Source organism: Anser anser (assembly GCF_964211835.1).
Source record: "Anser anser genome assembly, chromosome: 13".
NCBI lineage: Eukaryota > Metazoa > Chordata > Aves > Anseriformes > Anatidae > Anser > Anser anser.
Genome location: NC_139734.1, coordinates 9,898,923 through 9,918,805, shown reverse-complemented (window position 1 = coordinate 9,918,805; position 19,883 = coordinate 9,898,923). Strand labels below are relative to the sequence as shown.

The 19,883-nt window shown below is 44.6% G+C and overlaps 2 protein-coding genes across 2 annotated transcripts in view; both read left to right on the top strand.

Moving 5' to 3' along the window:
• The window catches only part of GPR50 (G protein-coupled receptor 50), a 119,274-nt gene extending 104,698 nt beyond the window's left edge, over positions 1–14,576 (top strand). Inside the window, exons 4-6 of the mRNA XM_083797192.1 lie at positions 1,953–2,022; positions 4,870–11,328; positions 14,336–14,576. The gene's annotated coding sequence lies outside the window, so the exon portion shown is untranslated. The remainder of the gene's footprint in view (positions 1–1,952; positions 2,023–4,869; positions 11,329–14,335) is intronic.
• On the top strand, positions 11,176–17,483 carry VMA21 (vacuolar ATPase assembly factor VMA21). Its single transcript, XM_083797200.1, has 3 exons — positions 11,176–11,328; positions 13,051–13,160; positions 14,336–17,483. Exons 1-3 carry the CDS (start codon positions 11,276–11,278, stop codon positions 14,476–14,478), a joined length of 306 nt encoding a protein of 101 aa, XP_083653326.1. The 5' UTR covers positions 11,176–11,275; the 3' UTR covers positions 14,479–17,483.
• The last annotated feature ends 2,400 nt before the right edge of the window (positions 17,484–19,883 follow it).

The following is a 19,883-nucleotide window of genomic DNA, read 5'->3' as shown; positions in this document are numbered from 1 at the left end:
CATCAAACCAGAAAAGCAATGCAACTTTTTAATAGATCCACACCCAGGGCATTGCTTCTTTGTGCCTGCTCCTCAGTGTCCTCTGCTCTAGCTCTTGTGTCCTCTGCTCTAGCTCTGTATCTTTAGCTGCTCTTGTCGTCATGCTGTCTAACACCTTGGCTGTGTGTGCTGCTTAAGCTCACACCTCCTGTCATGGAGTGGCACTTAAAAAGTCTGTGTAGCAACACAACTTATTTTATTAAGTTTTAGGACTGTGTTTTATGCTCTGAAGGAACACTTTCTTCACATAAATGCTTTGACATTTTTATAGAAATGGCTATAACTGTGTTATTTCGTGTGGGGAGGAATTTATTAAGCCTGGATCTGAATCTCATTTTTATGCTATGCAAATGAGTAATAACAAGCCTTCTTCATTACCAGCTCAGGGCTTAGGCCATGGCTATTAAATTCCCACCTTCCCTTCAGTCTGCTGCTATCAGACTGCCACGTTAGGCTGCAGCCTCATCAGGATTCATAAAACCAGCCCGGCCTTGTGGTGGAGTACGAGGCTGCAAAATTAAAACCTGAGCAGCAGAACACGGTATTTCTTTGCCTATTGAGAGGAGCAAGCCAAGGTATTTCAGAGCGTGATGGGCTGAACAAGGGATGACACCACCTTGATTACTTGTGATTATGAAAAAATCCACAACAGCCAATACGGTGGGGGAAAGCATAAAGGTCCGTTTATCTCACTGCTCTGGTCTGATCACATGTCAAGCAGAAACACCCTGGTTCTTGTAGTCCCCGGAGTAGCTGCCATTGCACACCACTGTTAACGTGTTTGTTTGGCAGATAGATCATCAGTGGCGTTTATGGGTTTTAAACTACATGGATGCAAGATGAGGAGCTAAAACCCAGCTTTCTCTCCCCTAGGTGATTTCACTCCCCAGAGACTGACTCTCTTTGTCCCAATTATTTTGAGTCGAGACTTTAGAATTTGGGTCCCAGAAACAGAGCCTATTTCTCCCCAGTCAGGGATGATGACCCCAACCCCTAAAACAGGGCAGATGTGCTGGGCAGAGTAAATGAAGAGGATAAATGGGTTGCTGCTCTGGCTTCTGTGAGCTCTGAAAATACCAGTTGAGTCAAGTCCCGAAGGTGAGAAAAGTAAGAGGAACATCTTATGTGTGCAAGGAGGTGGGATTTTGTGTGGGCTAAGCACCAAATGTTCGGCCTCTTGTGGATCCAGCACTGCTGGTCTGCAGTGACGTGCTGAGTGATAAAATACATATTCGAGGGAGTTCCTAGGCATGGTTTGGTGAGAGAAAGGGAGAAGAAAAGAGAAAGGCCTTCCTGTGAGCTGCATTTTCTTCACAGGGGAGAGCTATCAGCGCTCTTCCCAGAGCAATTCCAGGAACTGTAATTATGTTTTTGTGTATCGAAAGAGAAGTGTGTTCATACCTGACCTGGTGTCTGGGGAGATGAGACGTTCTGTCTTGGGAAATTGTCACCTTCCGGCTGGCTACTCTCACACAGCTATTGCTGCACACAGATTTCCCCTACAGTGTGGTCACAGTAACCTGCCAATATTCACCCGAGGCAACAGCAGTCTTTTCTGCTTTCGTGGCCTTTAGGTCAGACTCTGGCTGGTCAAACAGAGCTAATGCTAGTGGGACAGATTCTTCAGATCTCAGGCTGTAATTTCCATAATACAGCATTACAGTTAAAGTAATAATAAAAAATTGTATCACAGCGAAACCCACAGATTATTTAGATAGAGGGCAATTACCTGCACTAGTCTAGACTGGATATTAGCACCAACATCCCCTGCTGTCCCTAAACCGCTGCACAACCTTCTGTTAGCATCACGCAGCCCCGGCTGTAAAGCTGTAGTACCTGGAAATGAAGAGTGGAGGCTGGATTATAAGGCATGGCATCATTAAGCTAACTTTTTTTCTTTTCCCCCTTAACAGCCAGAAGTGATTTTTTTTGAAGAAGCGTGCAGCCTGCCTCCAGAATGAGCCTTAAAACGGTGCAAGGCAGGTAAGTGCCCCCCGGCCGTTCATTCCCTGCTGAGCAGCACCACCTAGAGGCTGAGCCGGGCTGAACCGAGCTGAGCCGGGCTCTGGGGACAGTGACAGCCCGGGCAGGACCCGTTGTGTTGGGGACGGGGCTGCGGGGAGCGGCTGCATCCCCAGCTCCGCGCTCGGGTCCGCCGACAGAAGCGGGGCCCCGGGAGGAGCTGCAGGCATCGCTGCCAGCCCGAGGGAAAGAAATCCCCTCTGATGTTTGGCTGTATGAAAGAAGCAAGCACCAAAAGCATGCAATATCTGCAATATCCCAAGCTTTGGGATGTCAAAATGCAAGCCCAGTCCCTCTGATCCTGGCTTGCTAAAGAGACTGGTGAGTGCTGATATGGTCAAGCACCGATTGCCTTCAAATAAGGGAAAAAGCAGCTCCAGCTCAGGTGCCACTGACAGGGTGTTTGCTAATCCCACGTGCTCAGAAACAGGTCAACAGCAGTGGGAGTCCGAACCTGGGAATTCAAGGCTCAGAGTTAACCTCCACCTCATCGGGCTGTATTTCTCTGAGCCATCACCCATTGCTATTTTGCACAAATTGTAGTTTTATATAAGAAAACACGGGATTTTATTTGCAGTCCCTGAGGATTTCCAGTGTCTCAGCTTCGGTATGTAATCCGCTTGCTGCTCCTCTCGCAGGCTTATGGCGGTGCTGGCAGAAGGGAGCTCCCAGCCGAGCGCTGGCCCATGGCTTTATGCCACTGACCCTTGAAACCCCCAAGAGCAGAGGTTTCACCATGGCTCTTAGGACAACCTGTTCCCGTGCTGTGTAACCCCCCCAGTGGAGAGTATTACATCCAGGAATTGCCTCAGTCCCTGGGGTGTCCAACAGCAGTTTTAGTTCTGTAGCTAGATAGCAGATCTGAGATATGTATCAGCATTAACGGCAGCTCTTTCTCTCTGTGTGACCCTCCACCTTTCCCTCTCTCACTTTGCTCCCATAAGCTGTTAGTTCTGTCTCCTCAGACCGGTGTCAGAGGTTCCTCCTGTTTCCTGGTGGCTGCAGCTCTTCCTTTCAAACACAGCAGCGTGTTTGCTAGTTACTGCTCTCATGGGAAGGATCACAGTTTCACCATGGCAGAGAAAGGAACACCCTGATCCTTAATCAAGTTTCCTGATAACCGCAGTTACATCACACTTCTATCCATTTTTCAGTGTATCAGATTAATTTTTGAATGGGACCTTCTCAATTGAAGGAGGATTGACCAAAAAAAATAAAAATACAAATGTTTGGGTTTTTTTTTTCCTCTGGGTGCAGCACTTCCCATGTCTCAATAGGAGATTATACGAAACGCCCATCAAAGGCCAAATTCCTGCTAAGCCTCATCAGAACCAGTAACAAGCAAAGGAAAGGACAGCCAGAGAAACGCCTCCCTGAAACAAAGAGGCATAAGATTCAATGAAATGTGAGGAGTATTTATTTAGAAAATGATTGCCGTATCACAGGCAGGCATCAGTGAAACAGAAGCATCCGTCATCTAGCCTTGGGCTACTGCTGAGCTCATGCTCAGACCGCCGTGTCCTGTACACGGTGTGCTCCGTGTGTGCCATTTGCTGCTGCCTTTGCGGCCTCCAAGCACAGATGTGGTTCTTTTGGGAAGTTTTTTGTATTTTACATTTTCTAACCTGTTTAATGCCTAACTTAGTGCCTGCAGTTTTTACTGAGAGGGGTTGATAAAGCTATATTTCACACAGCAGCAAGTGGATAACTACTTCTGGGCCACTTCCACTACTTAAGAAGTCGGTTCAGCTGCAGATCAGGGAGAAGGGTTAGTGATCTTTTGCTGTCCTGGTGAAATGCTTGGTGGAGGGAAAGGGATGTTTTCTCACTTTCATGGGGATAACAGGAGTGTGCGCCTGTGTGGGGAGGGAACTCATGGAGCAGAGGTGTGAGGTAATGGAAAAAGTTATGATAGTGGAAAGCAAAGAAAATCTTGCCCAGACTTCTGCATCTCAAGGTCCTCTGAGGCTTCCTGATCTTCATCACCTTCTCAAAACATGCAGGTCCCTACACGCAAGCCAATTACAGAGGCAGCACTGATGCCTTTGCCTGCATGTGGATACTGAAAAGACTGGAGGTGATGAGAAATCTTCACTCAGAAGGAGGGGTCCTCGTGTTGGAGGGAAAGGCTGAGAAATACCAGCCTCTGCAACAGGCAGGCTGCCTCTCCCCTTTCAATGTCACCCTACAACCACATCCCTTCCAGCCAGGGTCTGTGGAGTGTTTTCCCTCGCTGCCTGCTAGAGAGCTGCTCCAAGGATCCCTGCCCGTCCCTGTGGCTGCCAAGGGGTCTCCAATAGCAGGCTCGGCAGCTTTTATCCTGTTAGTTTACGCTCAAGATCTGAAGCCTATACATTCTGAACTCCTCTGAGAGCTTCAGTTGTGTTCCCATGTGAGAGTTAAAGGCTGTGACTCGCTTCTCTGGTGAGGTCTCAGAGGAGCCATGGACAGGGCTTCCACACATCCTGGGAGAGCATCGCTGGACCCAGTGCACAGGGAAGCTGGTGACTTCCTCCCATCTCTCTGGCTCACCAGCCCTAACTTGGCTCTCACAGATTTATCTATCTCCAGATGGGAAGATCTCCAAATCCCCATCTTTTCACGGTCCACATCCTTCCTGTGGTTAAAAACCAAACAGATGTATACTTGTCCTCTACACCGTGCAGTCACAGATTTGCCATCATTTGAAACAAGAGCACATTATAAGTTACTACAAGCGTAGAATGAAACCTTCCCTGCAGATACGTGACTGTACAGTTGTACAGTGGCTACTGCTGAGTGACATGTGCTATGTTTGCCTTTTCCCAGGAACAAAGTGGTTGTCTGTGCTCTGGTTAAAGCAAAACGTTTAGCTGGAGAGCCCTGGGAAGCAACTGAGGACAAGCTGTTGATTCACTCTGCAGCATCTGCCTGGTGAGTTGCTCCTCCTTGCGCCCAGCAGGAAAGCTGGGCAAAGAGGCCCGACTTGCACCTCTCCATCCTCACTGGTGGAAAAACTATGAGCTGCACTACTCAGGAAGTTAAATACAGACCGTTGTAGCCTCCTTTGAGTAGTATTCATTCACCTGGAAGCCAAACTGAGGCTGTAGCCGGACCCAAATATCTTTTGGGTGAGTACTGGATCAGAACAAATAACTCCTGTCAGTGTAGCTGACCTTGGAGAATTTTATTAGCTAATTAAGATGCCACACGCAAAGGGCAGATTGAAACTACAGTCTCAGTTAAAATTTAGCTACTCTCTTAATTGAGTTGAAGAAGTCTGGCTTACATCCTAAGCTGTTGGCATCCTGTATTGCTATAAGAATATTACCAATCGTTTTATTGGAGAATGCAAATAATATCAATGTCATACTGATGGATGGCCTAGCATGTAACAGGATAGGGGAAAAGCTGGTAATTTTATAAAATTGTATAAATTCTGCAGTGGGTTTGGCCCAGCATACTGGACCTCTGCGGTGTTTTCCAGGACACAGGATGAACAAGGACTGTTTGCTTTGTCAGTTCCAATGAAAATAAAATCGAGATTTTTGGGAGCAGGGAGAAGGAAAAGCAATTTTCCTGTAATTGATGTTGTGAAGCTCATCAGAGATTCTCCACTTTTAAGACTGTTTCAGCAAAGAAATGACAGATTTTTAAATCCTCCCACACGGTGCATTCATATAGCAGTATCACTAATTGTTGTGATAGATTATTTACTCCCGAACACTGTCTTTCTTACATGTGCATGTGCTTGTCTGTATCTATCCGTCTTTCTAAACGCAGCCTTTCTGTTTAGCTTAAAAGTCTTATGGTTCACCTGAAGCCAAAGAAGTATTTAGCTGAATTATGTTGCTCCATTACGACCTGTTCAAAGATCTCTAGTCTCACAGACTCACGATGCTTGGACAAAGAATTCCCAAGGTGTTTATAAAAAGATAGTAAGAGGTCTGCTGCAAGCTGGTTGGAGTCAGAAACTTCTGATTTCTAACTCATTTGGAAGGAATTTTGGACTTTGAGAGCTTTTCCTAATCAAAATGAAGACTGTATTTCATAAATTGGTTTATATTCAGAACAGAGAATTTGCATTCATGTAACTCAGTAGGCTTTGGAAGTACTTTTACAGCTATACTGTCCTTTCAAGGGCTTCACGTTAAAAGTAGCTGATGTGATTGTATTATTATTACAGGTCTGCAAAGAGCAGAGACCTGGGGAGGGGAAGACTTTCCAACCACTGTTCATTTATGCATATGAATAATGGTAACAATTATACTTTCACTCCCCTTCTCAGCCATTCCTGATGGACTACAATCACAGCACTGAGATGTAATTTTTGGTTCATTATTTCACTCTTAGAGCCATCAGGCTGATCAGGTAACCTTTTCAAGTATTTGGGGATTTTTTAGTTGTTTCTGACTCCACAAGATGACGGTAAAACGCGTTCCAGTTCTTTGCTGAAATAATGGGGCTAGATCCCTAGAGCGAACTCTGAAGCAGGTGGGGAGCCGTGGATCTTCCCACATCAGCAGTGGTATCGGGACAGAAAGCTAACAGCATCACCCTGTTGTCGTCTGACTGCATGCAACGGGTGAAGAGGCTGTAACGTAACAGCTTGGCCAACCCAACTGTCTGACAGCGGAAATCACTCTGTGACAGAAGGAAAGCCATGTGGGTATGGCTGTAATCCAGCCCCACTACACAAGACCTTTTCCCTCTTATTTTCTGCTAATAATATCAGTCTCAAAGCTGAAGGGGAATGGTTCACGCTTCTGAAGGATTCACTGGAGATCTGGACTCTTCCTGCTGTTTCTGGGCTCACCTGTAAGCAAGACGTGGCTGTAATCCTGCCACGGAGGAAGTCTTTTGAAGGAAAAGGGCTGTCATCCCAGAGCAACATGGTATGGGCAGAGCTAATAAGCATAAATTCTTACGGTTCCCATTGCATAAAACAACATCCTCTTTATGAGTAGACATTACTCAAGCTATAAACCCTACACACATTTCCATACTCTATAAACCATCTCTAGAACTGGCCAGGAAACAGCTGCTTTTTCCAGTTTGTTTACATTTGTGGAGTGGGGGACCCCATTTAATGTTTGTTACACAACCCACTGCTATTTATACTGATGGATCCCTCTTCCCTGCTGCTCCCAGTGCCCTCTGGCCCTGGCCACATCCTGCCCTGCCTAGCAGCGGCTGTGCCAACCCTGGAACCTACTCTGCTGGTATAAGGAATTGCCTGGCTGTATTTGTTCAAGCCAACATCTTGCTTCCAGTGATGCCTACGAACACTGCAAGAAGCAGCAGGCTGTTCTGGGCTGCCTGCTGGGAGCTGGAGCTGCCCGGCTGTGCCTGCTGGGTGCCTGCAGAGCGCTGGCTGCAGCAGCCCAAAGCCACTCCGGGGCCAGCTGGCAAAGACACCGTGCGGGTGACTGCGGGGAGAGCTCGTGCCTGTGCCTCAGCACTAATTGGTTCTCTGGTAGAGGGGCAGGGAAATCCCCCAGAGAATCTCAAACAGTGGAGATAAACACCTAACACAGGGTAAACACAGATGGCACGGCTATTGCTTCCATGCCTCTGTGGTTGGGATATAAAGATAGAAAAGTCTGAAATTTTTCCTGCTTTTTCCAGGCACTTGGAGCAGCCCAGTTGTACTGTCTTGGCTGCAGATTTTTTACTTTGAAATCATATGGATTGCCTAGAAAAATAATCTCCCCTTCATGATAAAATCCTTTTGGCAAAGGTAAAGAGGCTTGTGGTCGGTCTCAGCTAAACAATACTGTCAATTTTTATCAAATAATCTACTGTGAAAGTAGTTGTGACTTTTTTTGTGTGCTCACGTGATCAAGTTACAGTCAATGAACAGATTTTTACCTGGCCTTGAGCTCAGAGGTAAACCCTGGATGTACTGATGCTGTGGGGCAACCCAGCCCTGCAAGGCTTTGCAGTTGAACTCGGTGCCAGGTATCACAGCAGCCTGCCCAAGGGACAAACCTTTCCCTCTGCAGCTCCCTGAGAAATGTCAAATTCTAAGGACTTTCCCATGCTGTCTGGCACACTGGATTGGGCTGCTTGGCTCTTTTTTATTTTTTATTTTTTAAATTCTTTACAATAGAAATGTCACCTCTGTGGTTCTCCGTTTCCACAAAAAAAACTCTTCAGTTTTTCCCAGAGCCAGCTATAAGCCCAATAGTAGTGGGAAGCAGCTGTGGTTTGTGTGCATCTTTTTTTCCTTATTTTTTTTTAAATAAAAGTACTCCTCAAACCTGCCAGACAATTCCACAACATCAGCTGCATAGTCAACCTTCTCTGGACACCACTAAACAACGTCACGTACCTGCTTAATTCCTGGGGTAAGCATGTAACATATAAGACTGATTATATTTGCTGCTACAGACAAAGGGGATTTCTCCCTCTTTCACTCAATTTCAGTGTCTAGAGTCTCACTTGCAATGGGTAAATACTGGTTGATTTATATCAGCTGTGGGAATGGAGCCTTTCCCACTCTTTTAATGCAGGTGCCTCGAGTATTTCACAACGCATGTGGAAAGCTGCTACTTCCATCAGTAGTCCTATGTTTTCTTTGCAAAATGACAGCAATTATAGCGGGAGGTGGAAATTAGACTGGGAGACTTCTAAGCTCCATTTGCTAATAAGGGCGTCATAGCTCTTTGCTGTAACTTATCCTGGGAATAGGCAACAGGATTTTAAGAGGGACTATACCCCTATAAAGCCCATATAAATCGTTTCTTTGCTAACCCAAAGCACCAGCATTACTCTAGTTCTAATTGCACAGAAGCTGGTGGCTAAGTCTGCAACACATTCTGTGCTTTGTTTTGAAAAGTTGGGCTTTGGGGCAGGAGTATTATGAAGAGTTAGCCAATTCTTATATTTTACATTTTCTGAAATGCATCTCTTTCTTCCTGGGGCACAGAGGTTCCCAAAACAGATAATAGAGAGTTTTTTGCAGTATTGCTGGAGCCATGATGACTTAAAGAAAATGAAAGATGAAAGGTTTGGTAGGAAGAGGTAATATCTTCAATTAGATCAACTGGCATCATTGGAAAAAACGGACAGCGTTCCTGCACAGAAGTCCTTATGATGCAGAAAAAGATTGAGAGCCCCTAGAATTGTCTATTTCTTTCCTCAACTCTATCAGATGGTGTAATAAAAGATCTTATCGCTTCCTACAAGTTCCAGCTCTCTGTGTAGGAATTGTCCCTCCGCACTGTGAATCTGGTCACAAGCATTATGTATCTTCCTCCGACCACAGCAAACCATGGCCTGAAAAAAAAGAAAAAAAAATCTCACACCTGCTCTTTCTTCTACACCAGCACCTCCGGGGCTAAGCACTAACCATGTTAAAACATTGGCTGAGTCTAAGTGTGTGGTTAACAGCCTCAAGGCTGGCTTTGCATGGCACTGCTTGCTCGCTACTAGCAAATCTCATTTCAAAAGCTGGACCCAGGGGGTCCCTCAGCACTTCTGCAGGATCAGCTCTTGTAACCTGTGTCTGTTCTGGCCCTACTGTGGTCCCTTCCCTGCTCCAGCTGCTGTTCTGATCATCTATTTTGTATCTTTCATTTTGAGGAATTACTGAGGAAAAGAAAAAACCTTGAAAATTACACGTTTTCACAAGCAGGTGGTTCTGTTTTTAAGTGCTATCTTGTAGGTTTTCTGCTCTCCAGCTCTGCACGTGCTGTGGGACTCCCTTTCTCCATCTGCCACTAGATGGTATTGCTCCGGCAGGCACTTCCCAGCTGCTCTGCACCTTCTGAGATGAAGCCCCCAGAACAGCAGCACCCTCAGTGCTCCTGCACTGCTGAGCACCCTGTCTGCACAGGCTCGCTTCTCTATTTTGGGGGTATGTGGCCAGGGCTAGCAGGCTAGCACGCTTCCTCACTGCAGTTGCCACTTCCTGGACAAATGGGAATCCCTTCACCAGCAGGTAGTCCTTTTCCAGATCTTAAAATAAAATAAATCCAGATCTTTTAAAAGAACTGAAACAAAAATGCAAACAAAAAGCTATTTTTTCACAGTTGTAAAACATGTATAATAATTTTGTATTTCCCTTATGTGCTCATGAACAGTAGTTGAACACGCAGAAAATTACTCAGCGAAATTGTTATTAGTCTAGTTGATGAAAGAATGGGATGAGATGCAAAGTAATTTTATATTAAAAAGTATGACTTGGGCTGTTAGGCCTTGAGTGATTTGCTGCCTTTTCACGTTTGATATGCATCTCTATGGTAGGTTTATGTGAGACCATTCCACTTTTGTTTCCTTGTTTTGTTACTAAGCTGCCTTATGTCACTGCTATTCCTGCTGGGGAAGCAAACAGGAAAGCCAAAGCAGAAGTGGAAAGAACACCACGTATCTACCCATTAAGTGTCTGTGGCACCTCCTTTCATCCTTTTCAGTTGTCTGATTTATATCTTAACTATGCACCGCTGTTTTTGCCAAATTATTTGTAATCATTTGGTAATCTATAAATACACAAAACCTGCTCGCACGTTTGGGTTGGACTTGGCGAGCGGCTGGCTGGGGTTTGATCAGGTATTCCTGAGCAGTATGAGGCGTGGAGGGGCTCGGGGCTGGATCTTGCTGTTTGAAGGAGGACAGCTGCCCACGAGGGAAGGACGAGGCCACTGTGCCAGGTCCCGAGCTGTGTGGCACCGGGACAAGGAGCAGCGCTGGGTGCCTGCAGGGAAACACGGGGAAAGTCATGTGTGGAGTTTGTGACTCAGAGCATCTGCAGCTGGCTTGGCCGAGCAGCGAGACAGCAACATAGATTTGCCATAAAAGGGACAAATGTCTTATTGCTGCGGCGTGTGGGGTTCAATTAAGCGGCAGCGTTGAACCAAATGGCTCCCAGGAGCCGTGCACGACGACTCGCAGCCCTGTGTGCTTATTCACTGAGCACCCACGGGCATGCCCGCACAACAATGTCCCCTCTGGCTGCGGGAGGAACAGTAACCAGCCCTCGTGTGCGTGGAGGCGGTGAGCTCCCCTCTGGGGGCTGAGAGAACGCAACGAGACCCTCGTGAAGGGCTCCGGGCGCCCCCGCCCCAACTCCTGAGGGGCGTCCGCTGCCTCCCCTCAGCGACTGCCCCCCGGCCCCGCCCAGCCCGCGCTGCGGCTGCGCAGAGGCGCCCGCGGTTCCTATACGGGCGGCCCCGCGCATGCGCCCGCCCCGCGGTCAGGTGACGGGAAGCGGCGGCGGCGCTGAGGGGCGGCGATGGAGCGCTCCGACAGGGCGGCGCTCGGCGGCCTGCCCGCGCCCGAGCTGAGGTGCGGGGGGGCGGGGAGGGGAGCCGGGGGGTGGAGGGGGCTGGGGGCGGCTCGCAGTGAGGCGCCGGGGTGGGGGGGGGGCTGGGGCCGGTGCTGCCAGGCCGCCGGGGGGGGGCCTGGGCCTAGGACGGGGGGACCTGGGCCTGGGGGGGACCCTGGGGGTGTCCCGGGTTTGCCGTGGCCCTGGGCAGGCTCCGAGGCGCTAAGGAGGGGCGCCGTGCTGGGCCGGGGCGGTAGGTGGGCTGGGGGAGCGCTGGAAGCCTGCAGGAGGGGAATCGTGCTCGTCAGCGCTGGGGCTATGGGTGGTTAGGTGGGGGTCGGCGTGTGGTGTCCGTGCGGGGAGGTGACTGAACAGGGAGCGGGCTCTCGTTTCTGTGCCTGAAGGATAGGGAAGGTTCAAAGGGGTTGTGCGTCCCACCCAGAGAGCACTTAGGGCAAGCTGTAGTAAAGGGAAAGGTTCTGAGCAGCTTCTCTTTAAGCTATTTAATGTGCAACTTAAAGGTGTGTTAGGACAGTGGGGCCTGACTGGTAAAAAGTGCTGCTGGCTTTGATGTAAAAGCTGTCTGTGGCCACATGTCGCTGTCTTTTTGTGACCCTCAGAGAATGAGGTTTTGTTTGTCTTTTGCTTTCACTTTTCCAAAGAAATGTCAAGGATAGAACGTGATTTTATGCAGTATATCATGGTGCAAATATCTCTAGATAAAGCCTTTGAAATCTCTGTAGACGTCTGGGAGTTTTAAGAATTGTGCATCCCTGACTTGAATTGGCTTTGGTGGATATTTGTGCCTCAGTCTTAAGGACTTTGAAGGCCTTTGTGACTTTGCCATTGAGCCTGTTAGTCCTTGGAAGTCAGAAGGATATTGGTCGGCTTACATGTTTACTGCCACGTAAAGTAATAAAGCCAGCAGAGCGGTTGAGAAGTGGTAGGAGCACACCAAAACAAGCTGTACCCGTTGTTTTGTAAATACTGAACCTGTTCTAGCAGACAAATTCCAGGGAGACCTTACCAGCTACACACTCCGTCAGTATGATTCTCTTGGTCAAAGTCACAGAATCATAGACTCATCTAGGTTGGGAGAGACCTCCAAGATCACCTAGTCCAAGTTTAGGTCTGGGAAGGCAAAAAAAAAAAAAGTTACTGAGGCTTTTGTGTACTAGGTTGATACTCTAATGCTATGGTTGCTCCAATTTTCTTAGTGAAAAGTGGAAAACTATTTTAAATATAGAGGGATGATGCATAATAAAAAGGAACTTAATTTCCAATAGTAAGCTCTTACAAGTCATTCCACGTACTTCCCTATCTGTCTGAGTCTGCAGCGTTTGTCATTTTCCTAGACTTGTAGTTAGTTTTTTCCAAAGGAAATAGGGAACTTTGGGAGTTCTGGTGTAAAATACGCATATGCACAACATATATAACAGTATCTAATGTTAGATATTTAATAGCATTAATATGAAATTGGTATGTTGTTAGTGTTTGCAAAACAGTAATAGAAGTCTAAATACTGTTACCTGCCTTGTTAGTGAACTTTAATGGGCAGAGTCACTGCAGAGTCTCAGTGCGGTGGCTTTCCGTTGCAGGCAGTAAATGCATACTCAGTCTTCACCACTTCCAGGTGCACTTAATTCCTGCAAAGTAAATGGCTTACTTCTCTGGTTCTTGTCCTGTGTCAGGCATGTATACTCTGACTTCCTTCTATGTGTAACTTTTCTTATTTATTTCAGAAATGAGGGTTCATTAACATCAACTTTAAGAACACTTCTGTTCTTCACAGCTCTAATGATCACATTACCTGTTGGGCTGTATTTTTCATCAAAGGCTTATATATTTGAAGGTAATTTTGTTTCTGCCAATTAGCATTACTATTACGGAAATAGGAAAAGTTCTCCTTGTTTGGAACATTTATTTCCTTAAACGAAAAATCCTGTAATGTCTAACTTGAACTAGAAAGTCATATAAATATTTGATGCATCTTTCCTTGCGTTGTGGTCTGCAATTTAATATTTACTGTTTGTTCAGCAGTGGTTTTGTCATATATGGGTACAGCATTCCCTTTACCTAAAGGGTATCTAACACCCCACTTCTTCAGAGCTGTACCAGAATTATCAGGGATATGTTTCCTGTAGCTGTTGCAAACTAATTGTTTTTTCAAGATAGTTTAATGCTACTTACTGAACTTGTCTGCATTTCAAAACATAGCTGCTTTAAATGTAAGCCACTGAAGTCAGCTGCTTTTAAGAGCCGTTTCAGTGTATAGCTAAGTTGGAAGGTCCTCCAGGATGGTTCTCCTTTGGTGTTTACTGCTATATGTAGTTCTGAAGGATGAAGCTGAAAGCTTGCTAAATAAATTTCAAGTGTATTTTTAGTGTATTATGTTTTGTTGTGTTTTTTTAACCTCAGGTGTTGCAAGCTGAGCCTTAACTTTAGTTAATGGCAAGATCTGTTAGCATTGCTAGGATCGGATTTGTGTTTGGGAGGGTGTCGGTTTGGTGTTTGCCTTTTCGTTGCTTTTTGATGAAGAGAAATGATGTTTTGTCTTCTGGTATTTGAAGGCTTGTTTCATGTGAGAGGTGTCATATTTTAAGTGGTGAGTTGTTTTACAGCTTAAATTTGGAAGGTAGAAGTTCTCTAAATTGTTGTTACACAGGCTTATTCTTTATAGCAGCAAATAAGCTATGTAATCATTTTGTCCCTCTATCTTCCTGCCCCACAATGATTTACACTCGTGAAAAAAGGATATTGAGGTTAGTTTGGTGCTGGATAATAAAAAGTGGATGTTGTAGAACTCTTAGCTGTTGACTTCAAAGTCAGGGTATTATAAATATTTTGCAGTGTTGCTTTATTCCGGAAATATTTTTGAGGTCTGCGGATGGTGCATTCTTCCTATGAATCTTCCTGAGATCAGTCTCTTGATACAGCGATAAATGTAAATGTTGGTCTCTTGAAAAAGTTGTCATCTTCTATTTCAGCATTGACAACTAATACTCTTTCCTTCTCTTGTTTCCTCAGGTACCTTAGGAATGTCCAACAGAGACAGCTATTTTTATGCTGCCATAGTTGCTGTAGTTACTGTTCATGTGGTACTTGCTCTGTTTGTGTACGTAGCGTGGAACGAAGGTACTCGACAGTGGCGGGAAGGCAAACAGGACTGAAAAGAAAACCGTCGTCTGATACCTACAGACTGTACATACAATTTTTGCGGGTTGAATGAAAAACATTCTTCAAAATATATAATACTTGTGTACAAAGATGAGGCTAATGTCTCGATTCTGTTCAGTTGCAGTAAGACTTGTGCTTGTCCTGGATGTGTAGCAGTATTTTGTCAGATGCTGACGGAAGTTGTACGTGGCTGTAGCCAGCTTCTGCTAGCATGAGCCAAGGAGGTCTTTACCTGAAATCAGAATGAAGTAATTACTTTAAAAAAAAAAAAAATCATGTAACTATTTTTGTCATTCTCTAGTGTTTTTCTGGCCTTTTCTGAGAATAATATTGGCATGAAACAAGCGTTACATTTTCAAGTAACTGAATTGCTAGTTAAAAGGCAATATATCTGAGTTACTGTCCAATTAAATTCAAGATGGGATTTCTTAGTTTCCCCACTTACGAGCATGCAGTCCAGCTGTGCATTCTGTTGTGCGAATTCCTCAGGTTTCTACATGTGTGGTTACTTTGTTGGCAGAGGTGGAATAAAGGCGATAACTGAACTGGCAGCTGTTTGCAGTGCTGTACTGGGCAGAATCTTTTTACCTTTAGGAACTGAAAGATGTCAGAAAAAGCTGAAGATGTTCTCTGAAAAACTCATTAAGGAGCAACCTCTGAAGTCTGTTAAAGTGTTCTGACTTTCCTCTCACCACTATACAGTGCTGCTTTCTGACGCCTGTAATTCGCTTTGTTCAAATTACAGATAATCATGCAGGGTGAATAGGTTATTTAAAAAGTAACGCATGGTTAATGTGCTCAGTGACCCTAAAGTGCAGTTACAATTTGAGTCAAAATACTAGACAAGTTTTGTCTTCTATTAGGGGAAATTACGCCTTGAGGAAGGGGAAAAAAATAGTATTTTTGAGTTTAGAAGTAATTGCAACAATAGAACTGGTTAGGAATTCACATGTTGTGTTCCTAATTTGGAATACTCACTTTTTCTCATCTTCAAATGTAACTTTTGATTATGGTGTAAAATTTAATGTCTTAATTTCCTTTTGTAATGTTTTGGGAGCAATTGTCTTAGTGCAGTGCTCATCTTTCCACTCTTCTACAATTAATTTTGATGAAGCAAAAGAAATGGCATAATATATTTTTTATGTCCTTACTCCTGTGTATGTCCTTGATAATTGCTGAAGGATGTGACTGGGCTGCCTGTTGTGAAGGAATAACAGTAACAGCTATAACAACCCGCAGAATGGGCAGTAGAGGAACAAGCAAGATGTAAGGGAGAAAACAAAACTGTAGCCATCTGCACATGTCCTTTATGAAGCAGAACACAAGTGATCACGTTATGGCAAATTTGCTTCTCTTCATAAATACAAACTTGTACAGGTTGAATTGATGCAATATATTGATTTTTTTTTTCCCCTCAGTTGTGTGTGAAAATTTTCTGTAGTAAAACCATGGTGAAATTTGTGTTATAGAATAATAAGTTGAATTTCATTTCTCTGTTGTGCTGTGCTAGCAAGCTCCATGCTCTGCAGATAAAAGGTTCCAGCAATATGCAGAACTCTGCTAATGCTATCAGTTGCTTTTAAGCTATTGTACTTGAGGTCTTTCTGTTAATTTGAGTTTTCCAGTTTGTTGTGTTAGTTGAGCATTTTTGGAAGTGTTTTGCTTAATAGAGGACTTGGAATGATTTTGTTGCTACTTCTGTCTTTTGTAAAACGTACCCATAAATAAGACAAATCAGGTATCCATGCGCAGGAGCTAGAAGAATGTGCTTCCAGGGCTCATTCCTCTTACCTTCACCCCAGCCCTGTGTGTGTGCAAAAACACACACCATGTGCTGGGATGTAGTTGAAGCATCAGCAAGGAGACCTACAAAGGAGTGTAATGCTAGCACAAATCAGTCTTTACATTGATTGTGGAAACATTAACTTTTCTTATCTGGAAGTCCATTGCTAGGTTGCTGCCAGCAAGCTGGAGAATGGCGTCATAGCCCCGAAATACAAATTTCAGTAGTTTATACGTTGCCATGTTGGCTTCCTGTTCTCCAGTTTAGAGATGCTGTAGAACAAATACTGCTTTTTACTAAGGAACTACCCTGCAATACAAGGTCCAGTAAATAAATGCTTGTGCTGAACAATTTTTTAAGTAATATCTTCAATAATGCTCATGAATAGCACAGCTTACAAGTAGATCAGTTATGGCATTGTTCAATAGCCACGTTCATTTATAATAGAGTATAAATGTGAAAGAAGTTGTTCTGTACTAGCTGGGTCTAGTGCTATATCCATTGTGTTCCATGCACCAGAGTTCCTAGACATTAATTTTTTAGGGATAGTAAGGAAATAATTGCTTATTATAATTATAACAAAAATCTGAAGAGTTTGACCTGTGCTGTACATATAGCCACTATAATATCTCAGCAACTGGTGGCGGGTAACGAGCTGAGCATTAATCCATCCATAGGAAGGTCTTTGTCTTTAAGGGTAATGCTTTGATCCCCAGTGTTCTCCCTGAGAAGAGGTAATTCATGAGTCTCTGGACAGTTATGGACAGTAATGGTCATGGACTACGGGGTTTTATGTTGCTTGTGCTTGGAAGCTGAAAACCACTCAGGTAAGTGGTACAATGACAGCGGTTGAGCGGTGGAAATACCCTGCTACTGGAGAGCTCAAAGAACAGAAACTGCAGCCTCGTGCTGTAGTGTACATGGAATAGATGCTCTGCTGGGACTCCTGTTGTGCCTTAACAATACTAAGATTTATTTTATTTCAAGAGCTTTATTGCAGTCTCTTTGGGTTGAGTGTTTACTTTCCTATTTCCTCATGTCCCTGTTAATGTCAAAGCTAATTCTCATCTTTTTTATTGTGTAATGGTCATTGTGATTGTTCTAGAGCTTAAATAATACTGTTTAAATGTGGAAACTGATCAAAGCTGTGGAGTAATCAATATTTTTGTTGTGGTGCTTTTATTTTCTATTAAAAAGATATACAATTTGTAATGATGTAGTACTTTAAAGTGGTACTGTAATTTTGTTCATTTTATTACTAGGAATGGATATGAAACAACTGTTAACACAAAATTGGGAAACCTGGCCTTTCAGTACTTGAAAACCTCAGTAAGAGTCCATTGCTTCTGTATAGGTTTACAGTTACACAGTTTAGCTAGAGCAAGCATTTTGAAACTGAGATTGCAGCAGAAATTTCCTGGAATGTTTACCAAGATTATAAAGAGTAAAGATACTAGGGGAAATTGAGAACTGGAAAATCAGGAACTTCTCAAAATCAGTTTAACTTTCTTTTGTACTTCTTATCGTCTCACCGTTTTTTCCATGTCTGCAGAATACTGGTGGATATGCAGCTTATGGAAGCATGCAGGTGATTGACTTTGGTTTGTGGTTAATGATGCCTGATTTAATTAATCCGTGAACTGTTAGCACTGAGTGGGAATTTTCTGAGAAATTGATGTTGATGATCATGTTAACAGGAACTTTGTCATACACTAATGTACGCACTTCAAGTAGTCTTTACAGTATAATGAAAGAAAACAATAGTGCCTACTTTGGTTTTGCTGTGTAGAAGTGGGCATAGTAATACATCACTTAAACAACCTCCTGTGTAATTTGCATAATTATGATTGTCAGACACTTTCAAATTGATAGAAATCTGAAGGACATGACTTTTTCATGCTGTATTAGCAGCGTGACAAACTAGATGGCAGGCTTCTCTCTCGGTTTCCCATGATGAGGGAGGAGAAGTTGTGCTTGCTGAGAAGCTGTATTCTCACTTAATACAACGGTGAGCAGCAAAATGTTTGAGGTTATTGCAGTTCTCATGGCTTTCAAACAGCTGCACGGTTCTTGTAGTTAAATAAAATTCTGACAGCCCACACAGCTGGGCAGGGTGTGCTCAAAGCCTCCAGGACGGGGAATTGTTGGTAATAGTTCAGGTGAGTAAGAGACGGAGAGGGCCTTTAAAACAGAATTAAGCTGTGCATGTCTTATTTCCAAGTAATGTACATGGATATGGCTGAAATTGAGGTAGGCTGTCCATGGGACGGGGAGGAAAGGCTCTGTGAAAGCAGAGGAGTGACTTGGTGTAGGGTGAGGGCTGGCGCGTGCTGGCACAGCTTGGTATGTGATGGCTTAGGCACCATATGGGTTTGTTCAGAAGTGTTTATCCCGTTGTTCTTTAGAGGATTATGCAGAGTCATTGATCTGAAATATTAAATGTAAATCGTACAAACCAGCAAGCCTGTTCCATTCGTAACTTTCAGCTAAAGTTGTTCATAGGTTGACAGCCTTGCATCTCCTTTTGTGCAAATCTGGGGCACGTTTGCTCAGCCTGCTGCTGTAGAACTAGCATCGTTACTAGCTCTGAGTCATCTCTTAGGGCAGGGTCAAGCCCTTGGAGTGGAAATATTTCTTAAATAAAACACCACAGAGTAACTGCCACCAATGTTTCATTAGCTGTAATCAACTGTCACTTTAAGGGAGACACGAGAGCTTCTAATTTACAGTTCACAGGAAACGAAGGGTGCTTGCTGTTCCCCTGCAAGGGAAGGCTCCCTTGTGCTTGAATGGGGCTTGCAACAAGGAAATACTGTATGGTTTGGGGCCCCCACAGTCATTCTGATATCTGAAGGTGGGTGCTAGGGCACGAATTGCTGAGATGGTGGGATGCAGGCAGAATTTGTTAGGAGGGCTGAATTACAGTGCTGTGTAACAATGCTGAGCTGGGGGGTTAGACAAGACAGAGGTAAACTCACAGGACTTGAATGCCATTTAAATGTGGAATGGTAAGAAAAAGTATGGGGGAAGTGAATGGGGATTTCTACAGAAAGCAGCTCTTCCAGATGCTGGTCTTCCAGTTTGTACTGTGAAAAGAAGGGACAGAGCCAATGGTGTTCCCATTTCTGGAAGGCAGGGATAGCAACTGAAGCTCCGTGGTGGAGGATGACTGGGAGAAGAGCTTGGAAAGTCACACAGCCAACTTGTTGGCTGTCCCAGTGAATCCCAGCCTGGGACTGAGCTTTCTTGGTGCTGGCTGTCTTTTGAACAGGCTTGTGGTTGTGTTCCTGCTGCGGGCGGTGCCATGTGGGTGGCCGGTGTTTCTTGGTCACCTTACTTTCTGCAGGGCTTTACTATATCTCTGACTACGTATAGGCCTGGAAAAAAGCTGTTGATGCTTAGGTTTGGTGTATGACACTGTAACATAATAGTTTTTGTGCCAATGGCCCAGGGCATAGGCACAGGGTGTGTGTGATTAATTAAAGCTGCTTTTAATTGAAGGGTGATTTATGAGTGAGACTAACAGCAGTGAAAGTTAAAGAACAAAAAACGTGGGTGCAGACCCGTGTTGCAGGCACCACTGAGGAGCCGTTTAATAACTTTGCTGGTTTTCAA

What these genes read in the sequence shown, in the direction of transcription:
- VMA21 (XM_083797200.1), top strand. Translation starts at nt 11,276, where the DNA reads ATGGAGCGCTCCGACAGGGCGGCGCTCGGCGGCCTGCCCGCGCCCGAG. An exon ending in CTGCCCGCGCCCGAGCTGAG is followed by an intron (nt 11,329 to 13,050) that starts GTGCGGGGGGGC and finishes TATTTATTTCAG; the next exon opens with AAATGAGGGTTCATTAACAT. An exon ending in AAAGGCTTATATATTTGAAG is followed by an intron (nt 13,161 to 14,335) that starts GTAATTTTGTTT and finishes TTGTTTCCTCAG; the next exon opens with GTACCTTAGGAATGTCCAAC.